At 43.4% G+C, this 26,621-nt stretch overlaps 2 protein-coding genes across 7 annotated transcripts in view; one reads left to right on the top strand and one right to left on the bottom strand.

Annotated features, from left to right (window-relative positions):
• The window catches only part of LOC306834179 (PDZ domain-containing protein 4-like), a 26,368-nt gene extending 18,052 nt beyond the window's left edge, over positions 1-8,316 (top strand). For 2 of the 3 annotated variants that reach the window (XM_079360002.1, XM_079360001.1), the window contains exons 2-7: positions 973-1,283; positions 1,424-1,511; positions 1,603-1,701; positions 1,801-1,863; positions 2,660-2,761; positions 4,368-8,316. In XM_079360002.1, the coding sequence (XP_079216128.1) occupies positions 973-1,283; positions 1,424-1,511; positions 1,603-1,701; positions 1,801-1,863; positions 2,660-2,761; positions 4,368-6,395 (2,691 nt within the window). In that variant the 3' untranslated portion in view covers positions 6,396-8,316. Of the gene's footprint in view, positions 1-400; positions 455-972; positions 1,284-1,423; positions 1,512-1,602; positions 1,702-1,800; positions 1,864-2,659; positions 2,762-4,367 lie in introns of all 3 variants that reach the window. The other variant, XM_079360000.1, reaches the window with a different exon arrangement.
• kdm5c (lysine demethylase 5C) lies at positions 8,041-26,621 on the bottom strand. Of its 4 annotated transcripts, none has more exons than XM_079359997.1 (29): positions 26,430-26,621; positions 24,039-24,186; positions 23,225-23,302; positions 22,995-23,117; positions 22,735-22,905; positions 22,486-22,620; positions 20,636-20,692; positions 17,881-18,004; positions 17,024-17,304; positions 16,715-16,873; positions 15,657-15,776; positions 15,384-15,542; positions 14,581-14,762; positions 14,134-14,296; positions 13,920-14,039; positions 13,625-13,819; positions 13,317-13,498; positions 13,063-13,187; positions 12,826-12,973; positions 12,650-12,740; positions 12,151-12,533; positions 11,886-12,024; positions 11,623-11,802; positions 11,321-11,449; positions 10,444-11,190; positions 10,266-10,308; positions 9,961-10,160; positions 9,226-9,414; positions 8,041-9,101 (listed from the first exon to the last, which is right to left on the bottom strand). In XM_079359997.1, the coding sequence occupies exons 2-29, from the start codon at positions 24,180-24,182 to the stop codon at positions 9,084-9,086; spliced, it is 4,785 nt and encodes a 1,594-aa protein (XP_079216123.1). In that variant the 5' UTR covers positions 24,183-24,186; positions 26,430-26,621; the 3' UTR covers positions 8,041-9,083. The 4 variants fall into 4 exon arrangements, with proteins under 4 accessions (XP_079216123.1, XP_079216122.1, XP_079216124.1 ...); XM_079359996.1 differs by lacking the exon at positions 26,430-26,621 and adding an exon at positions 25,785-26,162; XM_079359998.1 differs by lacking the exon at positions 26,430-26,621 and adding an exon at positions 25,314-25,767.

Genomic DNA, 26,621 nt, shown 5'->3' with positions numbered 1-26,621 from the left:
TGTTGACCATTTAGATAAATACTCAATGTCTAGAAGTCTGTGGAAGGGGGTAAAAAAAAAGTAATATTCAACAAGTTCGAATAGCCCAGCAAAAGAAAATTAGGTTTGTTTATCTGGGACATAAATTGCCTTTTCTGAATTGAAATACATTTGCAGACAGGAGCCAATTCTTATTCACACAAAAGAAAGATAACTGTGTTTTATAGAAGAGTGTTCAGGCGGACAAAGCCTGTAAAATTCAATTTGATGTCTGTGCCTGTTAACTTCTATACATATTTTCTGAACTACCTCTGCTTCTTTCTTTAACGCAGAGCTCTAATCATTTTTGCAGTATTTCTCAGCTGTTGGAACTATCTAACGTCACCTTTTTCCTTCTTTCCTTCTTTCTTTCTCTCTACAGAAGGGTCACGTAAGCAACATGTTGTGCTCTTTTGACGCTGATGGTCGATTAAAGGTCTCAGTATCCAGCTTTCTGCTCTGCTGCTTGGTGTGATGTGCTGTCCAACCCTTTTACATTGAAACCTGTTTTTTTTAAGTCTCTGTGCACCTGTAGTAGTCTGACAGCTTCGATAAACTCATGTCTGCTGAAGTGTAGTTTTCTCGTTTTCCTTTGACTAACATGACCTCAGTCTTTGTTTTAGGTGTGTGTGGCTGTAGTTCCCCTTTTTGTTCTTTGTGTTTAGATGAACTAACCCTCTCTGTTTTGATCTGTCTATTCTCTTGTAGTTCACATGTAAAGATTTTTCTTTTTTTTTTAAAACTCTGTTTGCTGCCCATGTTCTTAATCTTGTCCGATTCGAATACACTTTGAAGTTCCCCCTTTTCATCTGTTGGTAGAATTACATTTAGGAAATACCTCAAAACACTAATACACCTTTATCCATGCAAAAACTTTCCTTACATTAAGAGCCCCTCCCCTCCTCTCCTTTCTTTTTTACTACTCTATTTAATCTTGACAATTTTATTTTCTAGGTGAATGGGAAGGAGCTGTCGCGCCTTTCCAGGGATCCCACCCTGGACATACGGGACCCTGTGCTATCCAACATACTGCGGCGGGGGGCCCGTAGACGTGCAGGCCTGGTAGGAGCACCCGGAGCATCGGTGCCAGTGACCATGGGCATGGCCGACTGTGTAGACAGCTGCACCCAAACAGACATCAGCTTCCAGCATATGTTGACTCTTGGCAAGAGCAGCCAGCATCCCTGTGGAGCTCCACCCCCACCCGACCCTCCGCCGTCCCCGCCACTACCACCGCTGCTGGAGCCGTATCTCTTCAATGAACTGTGAGTGTTTAATAGGCCACCTGTCAGACCAGAACTCATCCACCATTTTGGTTCTTGTTCATGCCATTCAGCTGTCACATTTGAAGTTTAAAGCTGACCTATTTACTCTAATACTTTGTTCTGGATGTTTTTATTCTCAGCTTCACAGAGCCAGTTTACTACGACCCCACTGACTACCTCGACATCACGCAGCATGAAGTGGACAGGCAGGATGAGCTGGAGTATGAGGTGAGGGCCAATCAGCTGCCAAAACGCCTCTTCAGACAGCTTCCCCACTGACATTTGTGTGACACTCAAACTTTTTCTCTTTCTGCTGCAGGAGGTAGAGCTGTACAAGTCTCGTCAGCAGGATAAACTCGGTCTGACGGTATGTTACAGAACCGATGATGAAGAGGACCTGGGGATCTACGTAGGAGAGGTGAGAATACTTTTATTGAAACCAACTTTGAAAACCAGATGTCATTTTTTTACACCCCTAAAAAATCCGTCTTCCACCCATCATCCTTTTATGTCCCAGGTAAATCCAAACAGTATTGCTGCTATTGATGGACGAATCCGCAAGGGAGACAGAATATTACAGGTACAGAGGCTTTAAATGGTACACTGGGGCTAAAACTGTGAGGCTATAATATCAGGCATTCTCTGTGGACCACTTATGATTGGCTACACAGTTTTCTATATTCAGCTGAGTGAATTTACCTGATCAATCTATTTTTTGGCAGTAGGTGTTGAGCGTTATTGAGCAACTAAGTTTTACTCAATTATAATCTTGAAGTAGCTACACTGGTATCATTTTACATTTTGCATTAAAATCTTTGAAAACAAAAATAAAAGAGGCAGCTCAGCTAACGTATGCAAAGCCTTTTAAAACTCAATTCAATAAACTAAGATGAGCTATATACGATTTTCTGAGCTATTTACGATACTCTGATGTCTTTGCTTCATCTGCCTTTTTACTCAAATGACCCAAACAAATGTTCCAGGCTGCACTTCCTGGTTTGCCATATACAACATGTGAATCTTTACAAATGTTTATATTGATTCAACACATTTTCAGACTTTAAGAATTATGTAAAACTCCCTGATCGTATCCAACATCCATGAAAATCAAGTTAAATGTATAATTTTCAAAGGCTTTAGTTCAACCTGATATTAGCCAAAATTGGTTATAGTACCGTTTTTATTCTCAATTCTTTTATGTGAGATTGAATATTATTAACCACGTAATGAGAGCTGTGTTGAGACTTTGTCAGTGTAAAAGGAAAAAGGACAAGTGTTCCCTAGAATGAGCACTTTAATTAAACTCAGCCTAAGCGTAAAGAGTTTTTCTTATTTTGACATCAGCTTGAAAAAAAATTCTCCTCTTTTTGTGTCAGATAAATGGAGTGGACATCCAGGACAGAGAGGAGGCGGTAGCTATTCTCACCAGAGAGGACAGCACTAATGTCTCTCTGCTACTCGCAAGACCCGAGATAGAGGTGAGGAGATTGGATATGCTCTCTACGGGGAGCTCTGAATCTGAATGCGAACCTAAAAAAAAGACTGTGGGTAAAGTTAGGCAGTGGTTTATGTGGATATTATTAAATTGGGAAGAAGACAAGTCAATGGTGCTCTGCTGCTGCTTCTGAGGAGACAGAAGGAAGAAAGTGGTGCAAAAACATGATGAGCACACAGATAGCGCTCAGAAGACAGGCTAAGACAAATAGGGCTTGAGCTTACTGTGTTAATGTAGCAGCGCTTTGTTTGTCTCAAGGTCACTCTTCTCGAAGAAACGAGGGCATGTGGACACACAATAGATGCCTCTCAGTAACACTCCAGCAAATTTACTTCACATTCACATCAATTGTTACTTTGTTACTGCAGTCCTATTGTGAACATGAGCTGCAGTTGGAAACTGTGTAAGTGAAAGACAAAAAAATCTGTATGCCGGCTGCATTTACACAGAGGGAGCTAAAGGGCAGATTTAAAAGGCACTCATTAAAACGGTCTAAGTCAAAGACACACACACACACACACACACACACACACACACACACACACACACACACACACACACACACACACACACACACACAGCCTCTCCCCTGTTTCAGTGTGTCCTTGTATTTAGAGGAATGAGCACAAGCACTACCTGTGAAAGTCTGACAAGATTTATGGCACAGTCCCACATTAAGATTCAAGTGAGGGAGGTGCGGATGGAGTATCATCTGAGGGAAATGCACAAGCAGAGATTAAAGCTTGATCTGTTGTCTTAGGGGAGATGAAGAGAGAGAACTGGAGCGGCTGCAGAGGAATAAGAATGAAGATGAAGATAATCAATACTTGGTCTTGCAGTCTGCACACAGTTTACATTCAAATCAAACCAATTAGCCAAGATCAGCCGATCCCTGTGAAGTCAAGTGTTTTCTAATTCAAGCACAGGTATTTCAGGTATTGCATAATATTTGATCTTTTAAGGGGATGCCTGTTTTTAAAAAAACAAAGTGGCTGTGAACAATTAAGCTTGGAAAATCAACCACTTTGTTTAATTAGCTATGAAAATTATTTTGAATTTTTGTTTTTTTTTTATTGACAAATTACTCGACAGAAACCAAACTCAAATGCAGGGCTATAATCATGTGTAAAAATGTGACGTCGCTCCAGCTCCATCTAGTGGTCGAATGGAGAACTTCCCGTTTACCAGAAGACGTGTCCTGCACTGAACAGATCCAGTAGATGAGCACTTGAGTGTCATTGCATAAAAAACAACAACACAACAGCCATCAGCACAGCATCATTATAAAATCTGGCGCAGCTAGATCATGAGTCTGGTTCTGCTCGAGGTCTTAAATGACATGTTTTCTTGCCATTGTATCAAGCGCTGGGCTCATGATGGATTGATGTTGAGTCTTTGTATGATAGCAACGAGTGAGATTGCTGATTTTCAGGTGGGTATGGGAGAACATTTAATTTTGAGATTTTAAACCAACTTTCTAATGCATACTTTCCCTTTGTCTTCTGTCTCTTCAAAACAAACATTACATCTCAACTGCAACTTCATTGATTAAATCAAACACCCTGCACCGATACATCTTCATCTGTCAGAATGACAACCAGCTGGACCAGGAAGAGCTGGAAGTGGAGTCACTGGACAATGCTGCTCATCTTCCCAGCAGCCAAAGAGGGAGGAACGGCACCTATGTCGTGGGTGCTGGACCAGGCAGTGTCTCTGGTGGGGGTTTACTGGGTAACCACGGCCGCTCACTGAGTAGGGACTCACCTGATTTGCTCCAGACAGTGCTGAGCAACAGCCAGGAGCTGGACAGCGGGTTTGGCCGTACGGATGAAAGCACACGCTATGAGGAGTCTTCGGAACATGATCTGTTGGGAGACGACCACACCAGTGCCTCAAACACAAACGCCACTAATACGCCTGGTAGCATGCGCAAGTTTCTGTCCAGCCGAGGGGAAACTCCACCTTTGCTGCACTCTCAGAACCTCCAGTTCAGCACCGACTCCCTCTTAGGCCTGGACTGTGTTAACGCAGGAGGACTGGAACAGTTGGAACGATTAGAGAGGGCCTACATGGCAGATCCTATGAGGATGATGATGCCCGGGCTGACAGAAGAGGAGTGCGAGAGGTACAAGGAGCTCCTTGAAATCAAATGTTACTATGAGAAGCACAGCAATGATCTGATGCTGCTGGGCGATCAGGGGCAGGCGCAAGACGAAGGAGGTGTCTCGCTGGATGTGAATAGGAATGAGAGCCTGACGCAGCATGAGATGGCTCTTCTGGAAGAGGAGCTGCGCCACCTGGAGTTCAAGTGTCGCAACATCTTGAGGGCACAGAAGATGCAGCAGCTGAGGGAGCGCTGTCTGAAGGCTTGGCCTCTGGAGGACAAGAATGAAGCAAGTGCAGGGGTTGGGGTGGGAGCTGGACACCTTGAGATCAATGGTCCGTTAGTCAGCGAGGAGTCCTGTCACCACGCTCTGTCCGATATCAATGAGCTACCTGAGAGGGAACGCTCAGACAAAGACAGTACCAGTGCCTACAACACAGGAGGGGAAAGTTGCAGGAGCACCCCTCTGGTCAATGAACTATACCCTTCACACTCCACACAGAGCCTGGAGAGAGGAGAGGTTTTTCTCCCAGCATGTAGGCAGCTTCCAACCTCCAGCAGGCAAAGAGAGAGGGGACCCAGGGCTGAAAGGGACGGGATGCAAGCAAACCTGAACCAAACCTACTCTCCCCACTCTCACAGGAGAGGAACCGAGTCAAAGACATTAACCCCAGGAGCTAAGGTAAGGTCCCTGTCGCGGGACGCAGGAACAAGAAGAGGTTCAGATGGAGGGGTGAGACGCAACCAGAAGGCCAATGGCACAGCTGAGAGGAATGGAGGGTACAGCGCTGATAACAGCCCTTACTTGTCCCGCCGGGGGACTGAAACAAAGCCGCCACAGCGCTACTTGAGCTGCATGCAACTGAGATCTGCCTCCAACTCTGAGCAGCTAGGTGGACTTCGAGACAGCATGGAAAATGGGGGCGACGCTAGCCCAATGAGCTTGGGTAGCACATGTAAAGATGTTGCCCAGGTTCCAGATGCAGGACCCTTGCCCATGTCCCCCCCACTCCTGCCTGCCTCCCCTCGTATGGAGTGGAAAGTGAAGATCCGCAGCGATGGCTCACGCTATGTGGCCAAACGGCCAGTGAGGGATCGCCTCCTGAAGGCGCGAGCCATGAAAATCCGAGAGGAGCGCAGTGGAATGACAACCGATGACGATGCCGTGAGTGAAATGAAAATGGGCCGTTACTGGAGCAAAGAGGAGCGCAAGCAGCAGCTGCAAAAGGCCCGAGAACAGCGGCGGCGCAGGGAGTTCATGATGCAGAGCCGTCTGGACTTTTTGAGAGACCGTGAGAGAGAGCAGGGCAGCAACGGTGCAGGACAGCCGGAGACTGGCAACCAACAGGAGCCGAACTCCATCCTGGAACTGTGCCACCGCAGGAGCATGAAGAAACGCAGCCGCAGAATCCTGGACAACTGGATCACTATACAGGAGCTACTAGCACATGGAGCAAGGTCTGCTGATGGAAAGAAGGTCTACAATCCACTGCTGTCCGTCACCACCGTCTGAGATAAAGTAGGAATGACAAATGCCAAAGTGTCTGTATAGCATGAGTACAAGCTGCTTTGGTACACTGGCACATATTTGTCTGAAAGGACGCAGGGGTACTAAGTGTATGGCAATACAAAGTAGCATAGCATGAGTCCCGAACTAAAATGTTCATATAAAAGGAAAACTCCAGACTAAAATTGCCAGGGTTTGTGTGACCAGACACAGTACTTCCCAAACAGAAAGACAACACACACATTTACTTTAGTGTTTTAATAACACTGAAGTAAATGTGTTTTAATATACATCTTTTCCATGAATTCTTCATGGAATACTTTTTAGCTACAGTTTCCTCTTTTCTTGGTTGAATGGACCTAAACCTGAAAAATGCTTCTGAGCCTTTTTGTTTCACCTTTCCTCTCACATGTGAAGCATCTTTTATCTTGCACAGAAACCTGCACAGTAATTGTCAGATATAGAACCTGGATGTCAACGTCACTGCACAAGCGAAGTCTGACAAGCAGACCTCTCAGACATTCAGTGGAACAAGAGCACATTTTTAGCATTTCAGAAGCTGTTACATATTCAGAGAACTCTTTTTACAGACATGTCACGACTTGAAAGATGGCACCACCTGCTGTAAAGCCATTAGGGTAGCGGTGCTCTACCCAAATAGCTACATTTTCATTGAAGAAGGAATAGAGGAATATCAAAAGTCAAGACCCATGCAGCTGTGAAATAAAAAAAAATCCCGCCTGTGCCATATAAGTCCACAAAGGACGTTTGCCTAAGGACATTTTCAAAAGAACATTGTGTGGAAATTTATGTAGTTATGACATTTTCTCATTTGTGCAGTGTTATTGTAAAAATGCTCCTTTGTTTTAAAGAAGGTAATGCAGCTACAGCACTGTCAGGCCACACATGCTTTTTGTAATGACGAGCTGATCGGTGCCTTCCATCCAGGCAGATGTGACTGTGTAGGGCACATTTTTTAAAGCGATTAGAAGAAAGGCAGAAGTGCCACAGTACCGAAGCACAGAACTACTGACAGCTTGCCGTTTTAAAAAAAAGAAATGAGCACATTGTGTCATTAAACCCTGTTGATATTTTTTCAATCAAAAAGGCATAATAGCATTTTAAGGATGCTTTTGGTTTGTCTTTAGATCTGCCATAGAACTCCTACTTTTAGGTTTGTGTCAGTGTCATTTTGTTCAGTGTATGCTGTGAATAAGGCTTTATTCGGTGCAACAATGATTCTTTATTGTTTCGCTTCATCAGCAGGCTTTTCTGAGACTTCTGGAATAACACAAGAATGATTGCTTCTAATAGGGTAACTCGTTTTTTTAAACCCTGTGAACTAAAGGTGATTTTTTTATTTGGCTTACGTGCATGTTTGACGCAGAAATCTGTTCTTTTAATACTCAAGACTAAAAGCCTTTGACATTCTGTAATTTGTGGATGTGTCTTTCTAAAAACTTCTAGCATAGACAAAACATGGTGTACTTATTAAATATTGTGATGTTCCGTGTCTGTCATTTCATAGTGAACGTTTTTTCTAAATAAATGCCGTGAGCATAAAAAACTATGTTGGTCCTTTTTATTTGCTGCCATTTGTTGGGAATTTTTAATGCAGGAAATGTGTTGGGAGAAATAATGAGGCAACATGTCCTAAACAATTCTAAACCTTTATTTTCTAGCAAGAGTGAAAAGAAACAAAGGCAACATTAAAATGAATAGTTTTTACACAAACTCACGACAACTGTGTGTCTGCAATATCAATAATAATAATAATAATATAATTTGAACCAAGGAAACAAGATAAATTGTGACAAAGTGAGTTACAGTGAAGTTACCTTAATTTGTAAAGAGAGAGAGGAGGGAGAGAAAAAAGGGGTCAGATGGAAAGGAATCAAATAAAAAGGATGGCCGTTAAAAAAGAAAAGGCATCAAGGGGAGGGATGGGAGGGGAAAGACAAAGCTAAGAGGTACAGATGTTCATCCTGGGAAAGTAGCACCAAAAACATGAATGCCTCTTTTATCACTTCCCAAAATGTTCTCCGTTTATTCAAAATGCATGTCCCCTCAAAACATCATCAAACACAAGATTCAATACAACTAAAAAAATAAAATAAAAAATACAAGTGTAACAACGATGCTGTTGTCTAAGATCAGGGGTCAAAACCTTCTGCTGTACCTCAGCTTCAGGGTTTCTTCCCAAAACAGAACTAAACCATAGCTTATCCAACTTCAATGACGGGGACTTTAAGTGAAATGAAACTGCAACTGGCTGCGCTCAGACAGGCTTCAGCTCAACTAGCATTTAATACAGTTTGGATAACATTAGCATACTGATGGACCTCAGACAACTCGAGACCAAAGAGACTCCTGTTGTCCCGCATCGGTCCAACAGTCTGTACATGTTCATGGGAAATGTTCCAGGGAAGGCGGAGAGTAAACTTTGGGTGAAATCAAAAGTATCATGATAATGGGGGAGATATGGCTGAGACGGTGGAGTGTAGAAGAAGAGTCACTGCTCTGTTAGTGTCTGAATGTGTAAATGAGGAATGAGGGGGGGCAGGGGGGAGTGAATGGTACAGGGGGAGGGGGATGTCCTGCATCTTTCTATAAGTTGACAATGTTTTCTGGCACAGAATCTTCTGTCCCTCAAGTCCTATGACGGATCCAAAGTGAACAGAGCTCCAGCGTCGACTACATCACAAAGTCTGTCTAAAGAAAAGAAAAAGATATTCAATAATTGTTCGACCACTCAAATCTATGTCAGCATTAAAAACACAACATCAAGTGTTTGGCTTAATGTTAAAGCAAAAGCAGGATTGGGGGGGGCATTTACCTCTGGATGGGTCTGGACAGGTAAGTGAGGGAAGGGGCTGTGGCTGAGAGGACAGGTTTTCTTCGACTCTGAGGCATCCTGTGACCTCCCTCCTGCTCCCTCCCCAACACTGCTTCTGTGGCCCTTTCTCTTCCTTTTAGAGTCCTTGGCTCGACCACGTCCGCTTCGCCTCTGCTCTTCAAGCTCAATCTGAGAAAGAGAGGCGACGAGGACATTACAGCTCAAACAGTTCTGATGAGGGAAGTGTTGTGTACTAAACTCAGCTACATTTACTAGCTTCATCCTAAAAAACAGCCTTTATTTTAAGTTGTTTTAAAAACAAAGCGTGTGCTGTTGTGGAACCGCTGAGCTATCAACAGGCAAAATAGCCAAACTAAAATGTTTACCAACCCCCCCTTATTTGAGAAAGAGATCTGATTCTCGTGTGCAATTATTCCATTTCTGATAGGAATTGTGTAAGCAAACTCACAAATCCCTTTAAGTATAATAAATATGAGTTTATCTGATAAAATGGTGGCATTGAAATGTGCTAGAAGCCACCAAATTTGGGTTTTTATTGACACATTGTTCTCAGTGGGAAAAGGTAGGTGGCTACCTCTTCCCACTGGCGAAGTACTCGATATATTTTTGAAAGCCCTGCGTTTAGTTTGTTATTTAATGCCTTAGGTTTAATATCTTTTAAATATCTTGCCCTTTAGAATTCATTTAAATGGTCAGAATTGTTTTTTTCCTGACCTGGATGAGTGTGTGCAAAGTTTCTCTGGATGGAACTGAAGCAGCTTGCAGGACTCTGTGGATGGGAAGCGTCTGCTCCAGAGACACCTCCAGCAGGTCTCCTTCCAGCTGCAGCTCCTCCAGTTTGACCCTGGTGGCTGGTGCGAGCTCCACTACCTGGCCTTTAAGCTGAGGCAGCAGGGCGCTCAGAGACGCCACACCTGAACAGTGCGCAGAGAGAAAGCGTGGTCAGAGCTGACGTCTGGGGTTTCAACCTGCACACCTCGCTGTTTGGTGGTTACTTTGAAATCAGCACAATGTCTTACCTGTAACATTTGACTTTTTGCTGATGCCATTTTTACATCCAACCTGTGGATTGAAAAACATTGACGAATAGAAAGATTAAATAAAATAGGGTGAATACAGAATAATGATATATGAAACAGGGATTTAACATTCATCCCTTGAAAAAGATTAGACAAAGAGTGAGAAAAAGGTGTGAACCTGAGTGCCGTTGGTTTCCTTGGTCTTCTTTTTTGGTGACTCCTCAGTCAGATCGATGACTCCTTCGTCTCCTTCCCCTCCATCGGAGTCCGATAAGACGATCACTGAACTCCCTTCCGTCCCCTTTTCCAGATCTTCCTCTTTCTCACAGCGGAGAGTTTCTTTGAGTTCTTGCAGCCTCTCCAGTGCTTGCTGCAGCTCTGGTGTCTCCAGGGCCTCCTTGGCTCGGCCCTGCCAGGTGATGGCCCTCTCTGTGAGGCACTGCAGTGCTTCTCCTTCAGGCAGACGCACTGGTAACCTCTGCAGAGCCACGAGCAACGCCAGGATCGTCTCCAGGCGTGGACGCCGCGACCGCTGGCACTGCGGACACAAGAAACGCGAGTCCCAGTCCCACCAGCAGAGAGGGTTCACTGGGGGCCCAGAGGAGGGGAGCAGGGAGGGGAACTGGACGCAGCCGCCATGGAACCAGTCCTTACACAGATGGCAGCGCAGCTGAGGAGCTCGAGGCTGACCTCCACAAACACACACCGACTGAGAAGGGGTGGTGCAGCTGTGGTTACTGTTACCGTTCTCTTTTACAGAGTTCTCTGATTGGCTGGATGTGTCCGTCTCCATGGCGTCGTCCCACCTCCCGTTCTCCTTGTCCTCGCAAGTTGCCGTTTTAAATCCAGATTTGCACATGTTGCTTTTCTGTAACCTCTGTAGTGCCTCTTTCTCCTGGTGCTCCCCTTCTTTGAACGCCATCACCTGGAGACGAGGAACACAAATCCAGTTCTCAAGAAGAGTGATTTATCATAGAACAAAAAATGTAAAAGGAACAAAAGAAATCTAAAGAGAGAGAGAGAGAGAGCGATTGAAAATGATATCAAAAACTCACAATAGCTGCCGGGTCCCTCAGGTCGTGAGCAGAGAGGCCCAAAGTGTTTGTATCAGAATCATCTAAAGGATCGTCCAACTGCTGCGTCTCACCTTGCCTCTCTCTCCTTTTTGCACACGGGCATAAAACCTGCAGGGCGATACAGGAGTGTGTCGTCAGTGTACTGATACCTTGTTTTGCCGTGTTTACAGAAATGTGACACAATTGCAGTTTTAACTGTTCAGGATTTCTACAGAGCTGCCTACAACAATCAAAGCAGGAAAGCAACCAATCAAGACAAATATGAAAAAAAAGTTGCCCACCTCGAGCAGACTGTGTGGACTGCTCTTCTTCAGGAAGGTCTTCGTGGCCTTGTCCCTCCAGGAGTGAGCGCTGGCTACCTGCAGCTCCAGCTGTCTTAGCTCTTGCATGAAAACGGGCAAGTCCCGTCCAATAGCCACCAGGCCCTCCAGGTCATCCAGGCACGGGTAATGCTCTCCATTCTACAACAGAAAAAAAAAAGGAATCGATTAGAATGTTCCAGGAACAAATGGAAATCACAAAGTCAAAGTTGTGTTTTTGTCACCTGGATTTCCTCTAGGTCTGTGACCCAGGCTCGAGCTCGCGTCAGACAGCCCTGCAGAGCCTGAATGTTGGGCAGCTTGACTGGAATAAGCTGGGCCTCATTTACTATTGCTTCCAGCGTAGAGAGAGGGTGCTTTTGCCTAGAAGGATGAAACCATTAGATGAAAATTATTTCAATTCTTAGAAACAGGATAAACTACTAGAGAAATGAGAACAACGCCTAAAGCAAGAGAAGAACAATTTATGGTTTGACATGTTTGTCTTACCTTTGTTCGAGGCAGATCTGTGCTTTCTCCTCCCACCGTTCTGCAATGGTGAGCAGCTCCTGCAGCTCTGCCATGGCCGTCTCCACAGAGACACTCTGAGGTACGTTACAGCCTGCTTCCATCAGGTTCCTCAGCACCTCCAACGTCACCTCCTGCCTCTCCCCTCCTTCAGTACCCAGTGTTCGCCTCACCTCTTCCAGCCAGCGGCCCTGCTCCTTTAGGCCCCGGAGTAAATCACACTCCGGCACCACGACGGGCAGCTCGGCTCCCTGCTCCAACAGAGTCTGCAACTGCTCCGGCAGTGGAGACTCCCTCCTCCAGTCTCTGTCACTGACCAGCGCTTGAGCTCGACTCTGGAATTCCTCCACAGTCTGCAGAACCGCCTTAAAAAAACCCAACATTTTTTATTTATTTATTTTTTAAAACAAAACGCAGAGTACGTTCTAACAGACAGAGTCAGAGAAATAAAATGCTGCTTTCATTGGCTGCAACTTCTCACCTGCACTCCCTCCAACTGCTCGATCACACAGGGCAGGTTTTGCATCTTCTCTACTAAAGATTTGAGCTCTGCCAACGTCATCTTACTTTCACTAAAATAAAAACAGCGACATGTGAGTGCTTGTAACCGCGCAGTGAATGTAAACAACAATCCGGTCAGTTTGTGTTGGGTCGTACCTGCTCTTTGAGTCACTGAGGAGTTCAGAACTTGTCCGTTCACATCGTTCGATGTCCTTAAAAACAGTGTTGAGTTTTCGCAGCAGTTCGTTATCTGGAAACTTCCTCTCTGCTGCTTCCTTCTTCAGCATCTCCAGATCATCAATTCCTGAAATGTAACCACCAGTGTTTCTTAGTCCTTTTCTGTTTAAATGGTTTTTAAAGTTTTTTTTTATTTATTTTTTTATAATTTCTTACCTATCTTATTTCCTTCTTCCTGCTCAAGTGCCTCTTTTACTCTGTTAGCCCAGGAATCAAAGGACTCAGACCGGACCTTTAATCGGTGTAACATGGCTAACAACTCGTCCAGGGTATATCTGTACCTGCACAGCGAAGGGATGACACGAACATGTTCACATAACATATCGAATCTGTCAGAAAACATCATCATCCCTTTATAGACTTGCTGCGAAGCCTTCGTACGCGCTCGTGGCGACGCCGGCGATACAGACCTGAGGTAGAGTTTCTCCGTGGGGCAGTTGCACAGATCCTGAGTGTGGTAGAGACACACGAGTCGCTCGGGACAGTTCAAGCAGGCCAGCGCCGAGAGGAAGCACGTCGTCTTACATTTATCACACTGTCTCTCATCATCAGGGAGCAGCTCAAAGGCTTCGCGCTCGGCTTCAGTGATACCCTGCAGGAGAAACACACAAACAACAAAACATCCAATTACTGAGGCACAGACCCTGTGATTCTACCTGCATTAAACAGAATTGATGAAAACGCAGAGGACCGACAATCACTGTTATTTCTGTCTCACCCTCTCCATTAAACCCTTCCGAAGCTTCCTCTCCTCTTGAACTATGATGAACATTTCCCGGTGTGTCGCTGCAGCCAGGTTGAGGTCCAGTTTCTCCGGGCTGGCAGCCATTTTACAGGTGAGTTCCTCGTGGGAGAAGACACAGTACCTCCTCAGACGACGGTAGTGCTCGATGCAGGAGCGTCCAGCAGGCAGCTGAGCGGGACGGAGAGGAGACACGAGGATGTTGGATTATGAAGTACTGCGAGTGTTGTTGGAAGGAAAAGCTGGAGACAGGCGCTTTAAAGAGACGTACCCAGTCTGCAGTGCAGAAGTTCACAGCTTCAGCAAAATTATATCCCTGATTGAAGCCACTGTGATAAGCTCTGGGGAAGGTGATGACGAACTCCCCGGCACACTGGTTGGTTCTTACAACCTGCGTGTCAAAAACACAACGATTACTCAAAGTGGACGTTCCCTCAAACTACATCTCTGTCGTGCGTTTTAGTTTTTTTTGGTGAGAAACCGACCGGTACGCCGTGAGACATGAGGATGTTGGGGTTCATGATGGTGACCAGCTGGTGCAGCAGGTCAGGCTGACACTCAAACAGCTCTGGCGTCAGCTTATTCATCACCTCCTCGAGACGCTCGGCTGCCACTGAGGGAACCCCGTACCAAGTCTTGGGTTCTCCCCTGCACGTGGGGAAAAGAAAAGGAAAAGTTTGAGTTTGTCACGACAGTAGTAGTCATGTCTATTGAAGGTTTTGGACAGCAATAAGATACCGCATGCAGGAAAACAGCTGAACAACAGCTGAAGTCTTTAGTTGTTTGTTTTTATTTTAACTGAATACCATCGGGAGAAAGAAAGTGTGCACACAGAATAAATTCACATCATCCATCCTACATGCTGCTATTGTTCAAGCCTACAACTACAAACTAACAGCAAACCCACACTGAGAAGGAGAATCATTCTGTACCAGTGGAGGTAGTTGATGGAGTAGCTCCAGTGATCCTCGATGTGCCAGCAGAACGCCGAGAACACCATGCCCACATAAAGCCACGGCACCTTCATCCCAGAGATGTCTCCGTTGATGTGGCACAGGAGAGACTGCTCCAACACGGGCATCACGTTCAAGTTCCAGCCACTGCGGGCGTATTCCTAACAACACAGAAAACAGACTCTGGAAATAAACGACTATGGAACTATGACATGTTTAGATTGCTCCCTGACAGCCGTGTAAACAGGGTTGCTTTGTACACACAGTTAATGTGAATGTATTATGAATACAATCTAGATGTATCAAAACAAGAACAAGTGATTCCTGATATGTTTTAAGCAGATCTAAGGTGCCAAAAACACTCATTTGTCATCAAACTTTTTTTTTTTTTAATCCTCTAAACAAATCACCAAATGATCCCCAGAACAACACCTCTTTCCCCATGTGCTCTGAGAAGCTTGTAGCGCTGCGTCAATAATCACTTACGTTTCAGTTAACATCATCATGGTCGTTTTTACAGCACGTGTTTGATTGTTTCTATTTGTACATTGTTTGTTATTCCGTTTCTAACCCGGCTTGTTTTGAACTTCCCATTAAAGAAAAATATACCTGAAATGTTTTCTGATCAATTACAAAAACTGAATCTCTTAAGAGCCTCCTGCAGTCATGACAGTGAGACTCTGACTTGAGCAGTTTTGAGCCTTGTAAAAAATCAAAAGCAATCTCATCTCCAACCTTGAAGATTACTTGCAAAAGGATTGCAAAGACAACAATGTGCGTACCTCCTCTTCCGTTGTCAGCTTCCTCTTGCCATTGTCCATCGGGAAGCCGCTGCCAAATTCTTTTGAGTGTATGTCGGCTCCATATTCAACAGTCACGTCTTCCTCGATGCTACTCACTAACCTCCAGAACTCTCTCTCCACGAGCTCTGTGGGAACCATCTGCAGCGGGGAAGACACACAGGAGAAAGATCAGTCTCTCGCATCGTCACCAGAGCGGAGTCGTGCCTCAACGTGAACAGGTGACGTGCCTGCTGTGTGTGTGTGCACACTTACATGGACAGGCATGTTGAAGTAATCCGCTTTGAAGGCGTCCGCCATTTCCCCAAAACTCTGCAGGCTGTATTCTCGAGTGGCCTGCTCAAAGCCAAATGCTTCTGAGGGTTTCTTGACCTCCTACAAAATGTAATCAGTGAGAAAAACACACCAAAGATGAATCTTGTGTTTCATACAGTTAATTAGATACAGAGTTTGTTCAAAGAGAAAAAAACATGTAAACAGACTCTTCGCATTTCCTGTGTAGCGTTCTTTTCATGTCATGTAGAGTTTGTGATCTTTAAGGTTCATTAGTTAAGCTCTCAGCCCATCGTAGAACACACCGACACTGGTCTCCTGATGTTTTTAATTAGCAATGACACCGGCACTCGCAAAAGATTATTCATGATTACATTTGCTTAGCATCAAACGAGGGAGAAAAACTATTGAAATGTGGCGCTGCTGGTCTGGTCCACATTGCTGTGCATGGCAGCATAAAGGGACCGCTTGCCATCCACAGTGAAGAAAAAAACCCTTTTCCTCTGAAGCAGAAGTTAAGAGCACTAGATGTCAACATTAAATCAGCCAGCATGACAAATAAACATCAGCGACTGACATTCGCTCATGTCACAGTGTTTGCTGATGTGACTGTCAGCAGGGTTCGGCTGAGGTTGAACCGATGCATCTGTCGATCCCTCATTTAAAGTTGTTCCATCAGATTTCGCCGTACAAACACAGAAAACCCAAAGTTGAAAAACAGTTGAAGGAAACCTGAAGAATAGATTTCCCCGCTCTCTTTTGATGCATGTTCCTTTTCTTTTGTAATGTGCTCTTTTAAATAAGCAGAGAGTTCTGCTTAAAGAGTCAAGATGTTTGTTGTCACACCGGTTATACAAGTACAATCTCTGGAACGTCGTATGCTGAGAAAACTCAACAAAGAGTCAGCATAAATAATAAAAGATAGAAAACATCATAAGAAGAAACCCCATAATGAAAATAAATAAACATTTAAAGCAGATAAGAAGCAAACGACTTCCCACTGGACTCTTATTTCAAAGGGTTGAAATGGTTCGACTGACCTCTGCCACACACTTCGGACATCGCCAGTTGCCTTTGGGAGGATCGGTGAGTGGGGGCAGTAGACAGTATGTGTGGTAGTTATCGTCACAGCCATCACATAACAAGAGTTTCTCATCATCGTCTCCCCGGCCGCACATCCGACACACAAAAGAATCCACCTGTGAAAAACAGAAAGCAGAGTGCGGTTACCTAACTGACTAAAACAGACCAACGCACCGTCTTCTGAAGAAGTCGAGTGAAGGCCATGTACAATCTTTTGACTGTCTCAGTTTGAACCGTCAACAAAGTGCTTCCTGTGGTCAACTTACACACTGTGGGTTGTTGAGGTTGCGTCTAAGCCTCATGGTCATTTTGGTAAAAGGTCCCTGTTTATCGTCTTCCTCATACTTCTCTTTCACATTCTCTTCCTCCGGCTCTTCTTTTTTCACTTCGGTTTTGACGATGAGGCTGGGAGGAGGCGGCTCGGGGCTCGATGCACTTCCTTCACTCTTCTTCTCTGCAGCCTCCACGGGCTCTGTTTTCACTGAGGTATCAGCAGGGGCGGGAGGAGACAAATTCTCCTTGATGGTAACAGTTTGAGGAAGCTCATCTAAAAAGAGGAGAGGAGTTTTCAGAACTCTCACTTTTTTTTTTTTTTTTTACAGACGAGAACTCTGGGCAGTCCTGATTGTGATGCTCAAACCAACAACAAGGCCTCAGATCCCCAAAATAGCAGTCAATATATTTGAGTACACTAACAGATGAGGGGTTTCCCCGCCCATTCATTTAGTGTGGTGGCTAACCATCCCCTCCCACCACTCCAAAAGAAAGACGCAATATAAGAATAAATAAAATAAAGAATGATTTGATAGAATTCATGTGCACTCATATTAGTTGAGAAATACATTTACAGAACGGTTTACCGTCCGTGCTACATCCAGTATGTAGCATCCTTTGTTAACGAGGAAGATGATGGAGAATAAAACACTATATGCAACATCCCATTTAAAAATGTTTCAGTCCCCTCATTTCCACAGCATGTAAGTACTGTAAACTATCTCAAATAGAGAATGCTATCATCTTTAGCATTTGACTGTTTAAAGCATGTTGGCTAGCCTTCTCCTTAGCCTGATGAGATGTTATGTCTAACATAGTTTATTAATTGTGCTGCATTCAGGGCACTAACCTTTCTTCCTGAGGCCTTTGTCCCTTGCCACCAGTCCAAGTCCCATCATCTTCGGCCCCGCGCCATAGATCTGTAGCTTCTTTAGCTCTGGGTTCTTCTCTATGTCTTCCTCTGTGGGTTCAGGCTGTGGATCAAAGAACATCTCAGTGACAAAGGCTCAAAAAGACAACAGCGACTCTCCAAAACAATACAGATCAAACCAAGTGTGTCAGCCAAATGCAGAGCAGACAGCTGAGAGACGAGAGCGCAGCAGTGCATCACAAGAAGGTTTACGCTCGCTTAGAAAGTAAGGCCCAATGTTAGCCTACGTCACAGTGAGAGCTTAAACAATAAGACCCACCACCAGAACACAAAGTCAACAGCACGTTGAAACCACACAGTTGAGACAAGGTACCATTAGAATCATCATTGTGTTAATTGTTATTTGGATTCCTATCAGATCTTTGGATGATGTACTTAGTATATTATTTTGAAAGGGGAAGATGAGAGGAAGTCAAAAGGGAAAAGAGCTGTCACATGTATGTAGATCATTTTGTATTTTGTAAGTTTGTTTAGTAAGAAGGCAAAAAGATAAATAAACATCTCACAAGATGACATCACTGTTTCATGAGCTTTTGTCTGTCTTACTTGACTCTGGACAATCATGACCTCTGAGCAGTTTCTTAAGTCAAGTCATTTTCCCACCATCATCATCATAACACTTTACTGTTCTTGTTTAAGTCCCACCCAGTCACCCACTGTCTTTTAATCTCCCAGCATCCCTAGCTGCTCTGCGAGCAGACAAAAAGGCTGATCTGCTGCTCATCCCCCATAGAAACATAGAATCACAGCTAATGCCTCAGCTCATTCTCATACCTGCTGTAACAAGAACCCACAATGCATCACACGTCTTACAAAAACATATTCTCTAATAGTTAGCTCACACTGTCAAATTATTTTAAACCGTCTCTGATGTGATTATTGAGTTATTTCATGTTTGGATCACATGTAAAACTAAATCAAATCTGAAGTGCTGCATTGAATGTGGTCCACACTGAAGGCAGCGAGAACACCACGTGCACTTGTTTGTTTTTTTAAACCAAGTCCTACTTGAACACAGCCTTCAACTGCTGGGAATTAAGTTGTCTTGACTCGGGCTTCACACACTGTTCTCTTCACTGAGCTGCTTCAATCCCCAAAACAGAACTGACAGTAAACCGCAGTGAAACGAGCCTTGCGTGTCCTGAAGTCTGACACTTCAGCTGAAAAATCGAACAATGTTGTAGTGAAAGCTTCGTCGCTCTGACATTGCACCTTGCGTCATATTGCTCTCTTTTTTTTCAGCAGTGGTTTCAAATGTTCAAGTCACAGAATCAGTTTGATTGTTTCAAGTTTGGTAACACTAGTTATAGTCTGTCTGCCTTTTGTTTGGAAACCGTCCACATAAGTCATGTGATTTTACTGTAGGTGGAAAGGGAGAAGGTCTTCATGTCACTTTCAGTAAGTAAGTAAGTATCAGAGAGTAAATCCTAAAAACACAAAAGCAGAATTCACTTGATGCTCCTGAAGTTGTTAAAAATCCCTTCAAGCTGTTTTCACACCATCAGTTTGGTTCTAATCTGAATGGATAAACATTAATATAGAAACACTTTCTCTACAACAGCAAATGAACAGTCTGTGATGTCTGAACACAATGTGAATTCACACACAGCAAAGACTTATTCATACCAGTCACAGCAACATTGCAAGTGCCAATTAGAGAACAAAGGCTTAATTCCATAAAAGAGACATTCAAGGTTTAGATTTTCAAAATCGAGCACACAGGAAGGAGTGCGTTTGTTTCTAAATCTGCCGTCTGTGTCGGTTTCAGTTCCTTCAGTCGTGCAGATTTATCTGCTGTGGCCTGTGATTCTCTGTATCTTTGCATAAGTGAAAACAAGTGTCCTGGCATACTAACTTTGCTGACACCAGGAGGACTGAAGTGAGATGTGGATTGAAAATAGTAGATTACAAAGCATATATCAAAGCTTGGTAAAGAGAGGAGGGGAGTCAAATGAGGTTTTGGTTGAAACAAGCTAACCTGAAGACTGAAAGTCGCAACAAAATGACTTCAACGTAACTCAGTCCATCACCTGACCATAGACATCAACAAGTGAAAACCCATTAAACTAAGACTAAGTTCTTCTATGCGAGTGCACTCATGCAGCCACACAGTTAGCTACAGCAAGGCAAGCCAGCAAAAGTGCACACAGACAGCCAAGCAACAAAGCGTTTGAAGCCAAGTACAACCAGAGACAAAGAGCAAGGGTGGAAGGGAGACAGTGAGAGAACCTGGCTCGTGTTTGTACATTGAACATTTCTTCAAGAGCCCTTAGTGAACCGTGACATTTAGGATCACCCAAAACACACACACACAGGCCCACAAACACCTTTATCCAACATGAGACTGCACAGTGTTTTTTATCAACAGTCACTGGGGCATAATCATGAGGAACAAAAAGTTTGAGAACAAAAAAGAAAGAGGCTGGGGAATGTCACTGTGTACAGCGTCTGTTCTAGAGTATGAAAATGTGAAACATGGACGTCATGTTTACGACAGTCATGAGACTTCTGCCACTCCTACGTAGCTAAATGTAATCCCATTGAATGCATGTTCATTGAAATGTTTTAGTGGTTAGTTAGAATTACAAGAAAAAAACATCCAGACAACTTCAGAAAGGGGGCTTAGGTGTTCAAGGAGAAAAAGCAGGGGAGGGCAGAAGGTGAGCTTATATACCGCAGAGATGAGTTCAGAGCCAGTGGTGAGAGGATGGGGGGCCAGATCCTCTGGACCCTGCAAGAGGAGACAACAAGAGCAACAATAAACTGAGACAAGAGGAAATAAGGAGATGAGAGAGGAAGGGAATGAGCCGGGAGGGAACAGAGCCAGCAGCTGTAGGAAAAGGGACACATCATGAGACAAGGGTCACAATAGACGAATGAAGGTCCAAAAGGAAACTTTGTGGCTCTAGATCCTCCATGTTATCTTTTCATTTATAAGTGTGTAGTTTTTGCAGAACTGGTACATCTCCCTCTTCTTTGGGCAGGTCGGACTTCTGTGCAGCCTCATAGGACAGCATGTTTACAGACCAAAAAAAAGCTAAGCTACTGTAAAAGATGCTTTTGTATTTAATTGTCAGGGATCATGTACAACAAAAACATTAATCTCACAGAGAATTTGAGAGATCTGTTTATCTTTCCTCTCTGCTGTGACCGAGAGAGATACCGTCACTCAGTGTCCTGAAAGCTCAAAGACTTCTTACATGGTATATTCATTAAATATCCAGGTGTTAACTGCTAAAACACACTATTTCAGCTGGAGTGATTTTAAATGTGTTCAATGGTAATATAAATAAGTAATAAGAAAAAATTAAATGAAAATGAGCAAACATTTTATGAGTAGTAGTTGCATTGATCTTATTCTGTATGAATTTGAGTCCTGCTTTTGTAAAGTCAGCAAATTAATGCATAATGCAAAATAAAAACGTGCTGCAGTGCTGGTGAAATAACTGGAATCTCTGTTGTGTATGAAGTACTATAGACAGAACATTTGATGTTACTTTTACATTTCCAAATTATTATTTATATTTATAATAATAATATTGGAAAATTGATGTTCTAATCTAAGCATCACTGGCTTTCATGGAGCAAGCGTATGATGACTGAATTTAGGCTGGTCCACAACTGGAACTGCATGTTAGTAGATGATGTAAAAATGGTGACAAGATGAGGCTTGTGAAACACACAGCTGTGCGCGTCTACCTGCGCTGTGGGAGAAAGTGGGGGAAACAAAAAGCAGCGAACAAAAACAGCCTTGAAGCAGGGAGCGAACACAGCAACGATAAGCAAAGCAGCGGGGCGGGATGGAGAGTTAGCAAGCTGGGATGAGCTCTAAGTGCACGTTTACATCCTCCAGATGTTAGCTTCACTGTAACCAAAGTATAAGAGCACATGGATGAGCACAGACAGCATGGTACGCACTAGAAGATTGCCATCCAAAAACACTTGAGTAGCGTGTGAGCTTTGACTTTGTGTGTGATGATGGAAGCTAGGTTGTTATTCATGTGGCCATAAAACCGGCACTAGATAGTGTACTAATAAACGACTGGGTTCAAACTGAAGCTAAACCATGACTAGAAACAGGAGACTGACAAACTCTCATGTCTGCTTTTCAATCCACAAAGAAAATAAGGTTTAATGCCTGCATGTTCATTCTGATGACACTAGAAGTACACACGAGTTACAAGAAACAAAAAAACAGAAGTGATGAGGTCGATGAAGGTCAAAACACTCTGCTACCTGATATTTAAACCCTTCTGCAGCTTGATACTCAGATTTCTTGACTGTTGCATCAAATACCTTTTTGACAGATTATTTTCAACAAACCCACACAGTTGGTTTTTTTTGGTATTTCAAAGTAACCATGGAAACAACATTTTTATTTTTGTCTTATTATTCATTTTCTCAGCTGAGGCATCAAGGCAAACACAGGAAATGTGAAACAGGAAATGACAACCCACTGACCAGGTGTATTCAGTGTAGGGTTACTGGTCAGAGAGTTATGCAAATGCGTGGAATGTCACTCACATCAGGCTGGCAGCGGTTCGCTCTGCGTCCGTAACTGCTCATTTTGGACGGCTGCACGGACTGTCGCAGGGGAATGGAGTGTGGCTTGTACTCTTTATCCACATCCTCACCATCATAGTGCTTTGGCTTACAATGCTGGAAAGGAACACAGAGGTTGACACCTGCTCAGCTCCAGAATAAATTTAAGATTTGAAACGCTATCACCCCTGGTTACACTAAAGGACAGAATGAGAACGTGTAGATAGATACCGGCAGGCTGGCACCAGACTGGAACATTTCAAAGGGGTAGACGATCCTCTCGTAGTGTGAGCGCAGCAGAGAGCCAATGTTCTTGCCTGGAGGGTAGCCAAGCCTTTGAGCCACACGAGCCCAGCGCCGCTCCTTACAAACCATCTCAAAACCTCCTTCATCGGTCACAATCTGGAACAGAAAAGCATTCCATCAAAACATAAGTAAAAAACGAAAGCCCTCATTTATTTTTAAGTTCAAAACGTTACATTAGTATCTACCTTTGACAGGCTGTATAGATCAAGGATGCGCCGTTCAATATGTGGAATTTTCAGGGAAGAAGCCTGAATCTCCCAAAACCTGGCGATACGGTCCAAATAATTCAGCTTTACTCTGGTTTCCGCCTAAAATAGGATTCACGAGGGACATGATTAATGGTATCCTTTCAGCACTTTAACTGTCTTCCATCAGTGTGCAGCCTTCGAGAAGAACGGGTTTTTTTTTTTTTTACCTCCAACTCATTGAGCCTCTGGATACGAGGTGTGAAACGGAAAGTATCCAGCTCCACTGAAAACGGTGGCTGCCAGTCCTGTTAGAGGGACAAAACATGCTATCAAACTCCAAAAAGACTTCAGGCTTGAAAAAAAATGTCAAACGCAAAGGGAGGGGAAACTTTCTTTCAACCCTTTAAAAGCGCGCCTCCTCACCAATCACTAGAGCTCTTCTTAGGAGCTAACCTCCTAATTGGTTAACCAGACAACTAAAAGACTAACAGACCAAACTAAAGGTAAGAAAACTATTAAAATTGTGAATAATTTATTAAACACATCTAAACACTAGATCAGTGTCTGCCAGTAAACAATGTCTAACTTGATTTCTAAGTATGGCTAACAGTAACAGTGGAAGCACCACCAGCCTTCGGTCCTCATTGTAGGTTAATGTCCACATGCCTGTCCTGAATGTGATAACGTCTGACTGTTTAATATGCCAGTTTAACCTGGCACAGCCTATATACAGCTTTATCTCCACTTTCTAGATCAAACTCCAGCTACACTCATTGCTCCTATAAGAGGCTATCTGTGCTTGTTTACATCCAGGTAGAAGAGCAGGTTACAGGCCTATACTGATACCATGTTAAAACTTCACACTGCTGTAGTTGGATGCGTCAGCAAGAGTGAGAAGCTCAGCACAGGGCTGAGGTGGGTGATTGTCACATTGTGTGAGCCGAACTATTTCCAGCTCAACATGACAAAAACCAAGGAACCGATTGTGGATCTGAGGGGGGAAAAGGCATCCCTACAATTCAAGCACAGGCAGATATTTACCTGTGGAGGTCGAATTTTGCAGATTCCAGACTTCTCTGCAATTGGACGTATCTTGGCGATGTAACCCAGGGGATCCAGAAACTCCTCCCATGATGGTTCAAAAACGGGACACTCCGGAGGAGGTACAAACTCTTCCCCTTCCATTGCCCTGAAAGGAAGAGTGAACAAAGCAAAACACGTTATTTAACTGTGGTAGACTCGCCAAAGGGCATGAAAGCATCAATAAAAGCATCCTCAAAAGCACAATACTCTTATTTTTAATTCTGTATTACATCCAGATACTCTGGAACAGTTAACATTGGTGGGAAGAAAGTTAGGGCAAAACAATTATTTCAGAAGTTTGTTTACTGTACAGCAAAGACCTTTACATTTACTTGACAAAATCATAAATGTTCCATTTTTAAAGGACTGATGAATAAGGAACATTACAGCTGATTATATATGTGTGACAAAAGGCTACTAGATTGATTTACTCTTTCTAAAATAATCTATTCATCCTAGCACACGGTTTTAATAGCCTATTTAAATATAAGGCAATTAGTTCCTCCTCAAGTTTCATTGTTTATCATTTAAATAAACATTACTCATAAACATCCATGATACAAGATACATAGGATGAGGGTTTTTCCACTCAGAGTGGTCCTTGTTCAAAACCCCTCCCCCAACACCAGACACAACAAAACAAACGCCATGGTATAGTAAAACAAGGCAAATGGGGCAAAAGTTTTAAGACTCGCTTCATCAGTTACAGTGCACAACATCTAACAAAAAATAACAGATACAGAGATGATTGCAACATTGTGTAAGCACTTGAGCAATAGGCACCGCTTTTTGTAGTGTGATTAAAAAGACTGTTGAAAGAGAAGACTAAACTATTACTTCTTATTTAGAAAATGTTTATCAAACTCCACATGATGGGACTTCAGTGTCAAACATCTAATTAATCTGATTCTTCATGGGCTTTCAGACAAACAATGGCGTGAAGGCCATGAACCTTAAAAAGGTATATAGAAGGCCATGAAGGTATCACTACTCTCAAGTGGGCTTGGCTGGATTAATCAATCATATTTTGGAACACAATTGGCAATAAACACTAACAACAAGTACATATAACATGTATATATTGAATGTATCAAGTCAAACATAAGGATGTCGTCACATTTTGTAAATACCACTAAATGTATATAAATGTTAGCTGCAACTATTAGCCACTGGCGACTTTAACTTCGGAGAGCTGGCGTTTAAAACAACCTTACCTTCCAGCAAATGTCATACCTTTCAATTAAATTAAGAAAAGCATCTCCAATTGGATTATTTACAGCGGTTTCACTAGATAGGTGTCATTCGGTTCTTCTTCGGGCAATCATGAAGTCCATTTGTATCCATTGTTCGGGCTATTAAAGGCGATAATAACGCCGCTTGAAGCTATCGTTAGCAACGAGGCCTCCAACTTGTCTCAGCCCTGACCCCGTCGCTCTCCACAGTTTTCAGGAAACTAGCACTGGTGAGCTAACATTAACTGGGTGTAAGTGTAAGTCAACGTTTTTTTTTTTTTATAACCACAGAGAAGCTAACCTTACACAGCGTGCTCACGTAGAGGTAGACGCAGGAAACACGCTAGACAGACGTATGTCACATAATCCTACATGTAGCTATGAGCACAAATAAATAAATAAATAAATGCCACATGCGGTTATTTGTTTATCATGGAATACTATAATGACTCGCTGCATTCAATTGACTGACCGAAGACACCTCGATGTCCCGGGGTATGATTGGGCGAGTGGCCGCTCTCCTTCCTCTGTTGTTGTGATGACTGGTGGTTAGCTAACGTCGGCCAACTGTTCGGTCCAGTTGGCTAGCTACCGTTGCTAAGCAGAGTTGACCCGTTTTTTTCCCACTCCGTTCTGACAAAACCATAGGTTCAAACCATTGAGGTTTAATGGCAAACGAGAGTCTTAAACTTCATCCAATTGTGACGTTATTAATCATTTTCCGACTACTATCATCACTCTCTTCAGGGCCATCTCTATCTTTCTTGACGAGACGCCATCTTAGCTTTTTTTTTTTTTTCTCACGACCGAAGCACCACCTTAAAATCTTCACACCACGTCCGTCACGTTTACTCCCTGAAAATAGTTCCCACGTACGCAATCACAAGTCTGCAAATTAAAATTACACTCAAACAAGGCTCGGTGCTTACAGCCGGTAACTACTTTAATTCGTACAGTTAAACATTTTTAGTGCAGTAATAATATAGACAGTTAAACGTAAGACTGAGGATACGAATTAGGTCTTTCAGGTAATTTTAAAAATATACCCATATCATTTAGTACTCATGTACTGGGCCATTTTAAACCATTAATTCCAGTAATATCATCGTTTTCTTACCTTATTCCAGTTAAATAAGCTGAACTCTTGGACAAAGGAGTGACATTAGGATTTACACCTACAGACTTAGATAATGTTGCGTAATTTTAACGCGTAGCTTAATTTCCGGTCTACCATGTAACTCGTTTCCTAATGTCATTTGTGTGACACGTATCGATGACAGGCTTATCTAACTGTCCATTTAACATTGCA

Source organism: Symphodus melops (genome assembly GCF_947650265.1).
Source record: "Symphodus melops genome assembly, chromosome: 13".
NCBI classification, from domain to species: domain Eukaryota; kingdom Metazoa; phylum Chordata; class Actinopteri; order Labriformes; family Labridae; genus Symphodus; species Symphodus melops.
This window is presented reverse-complemented; position numbering and strand designations above follow the sequence as displayed.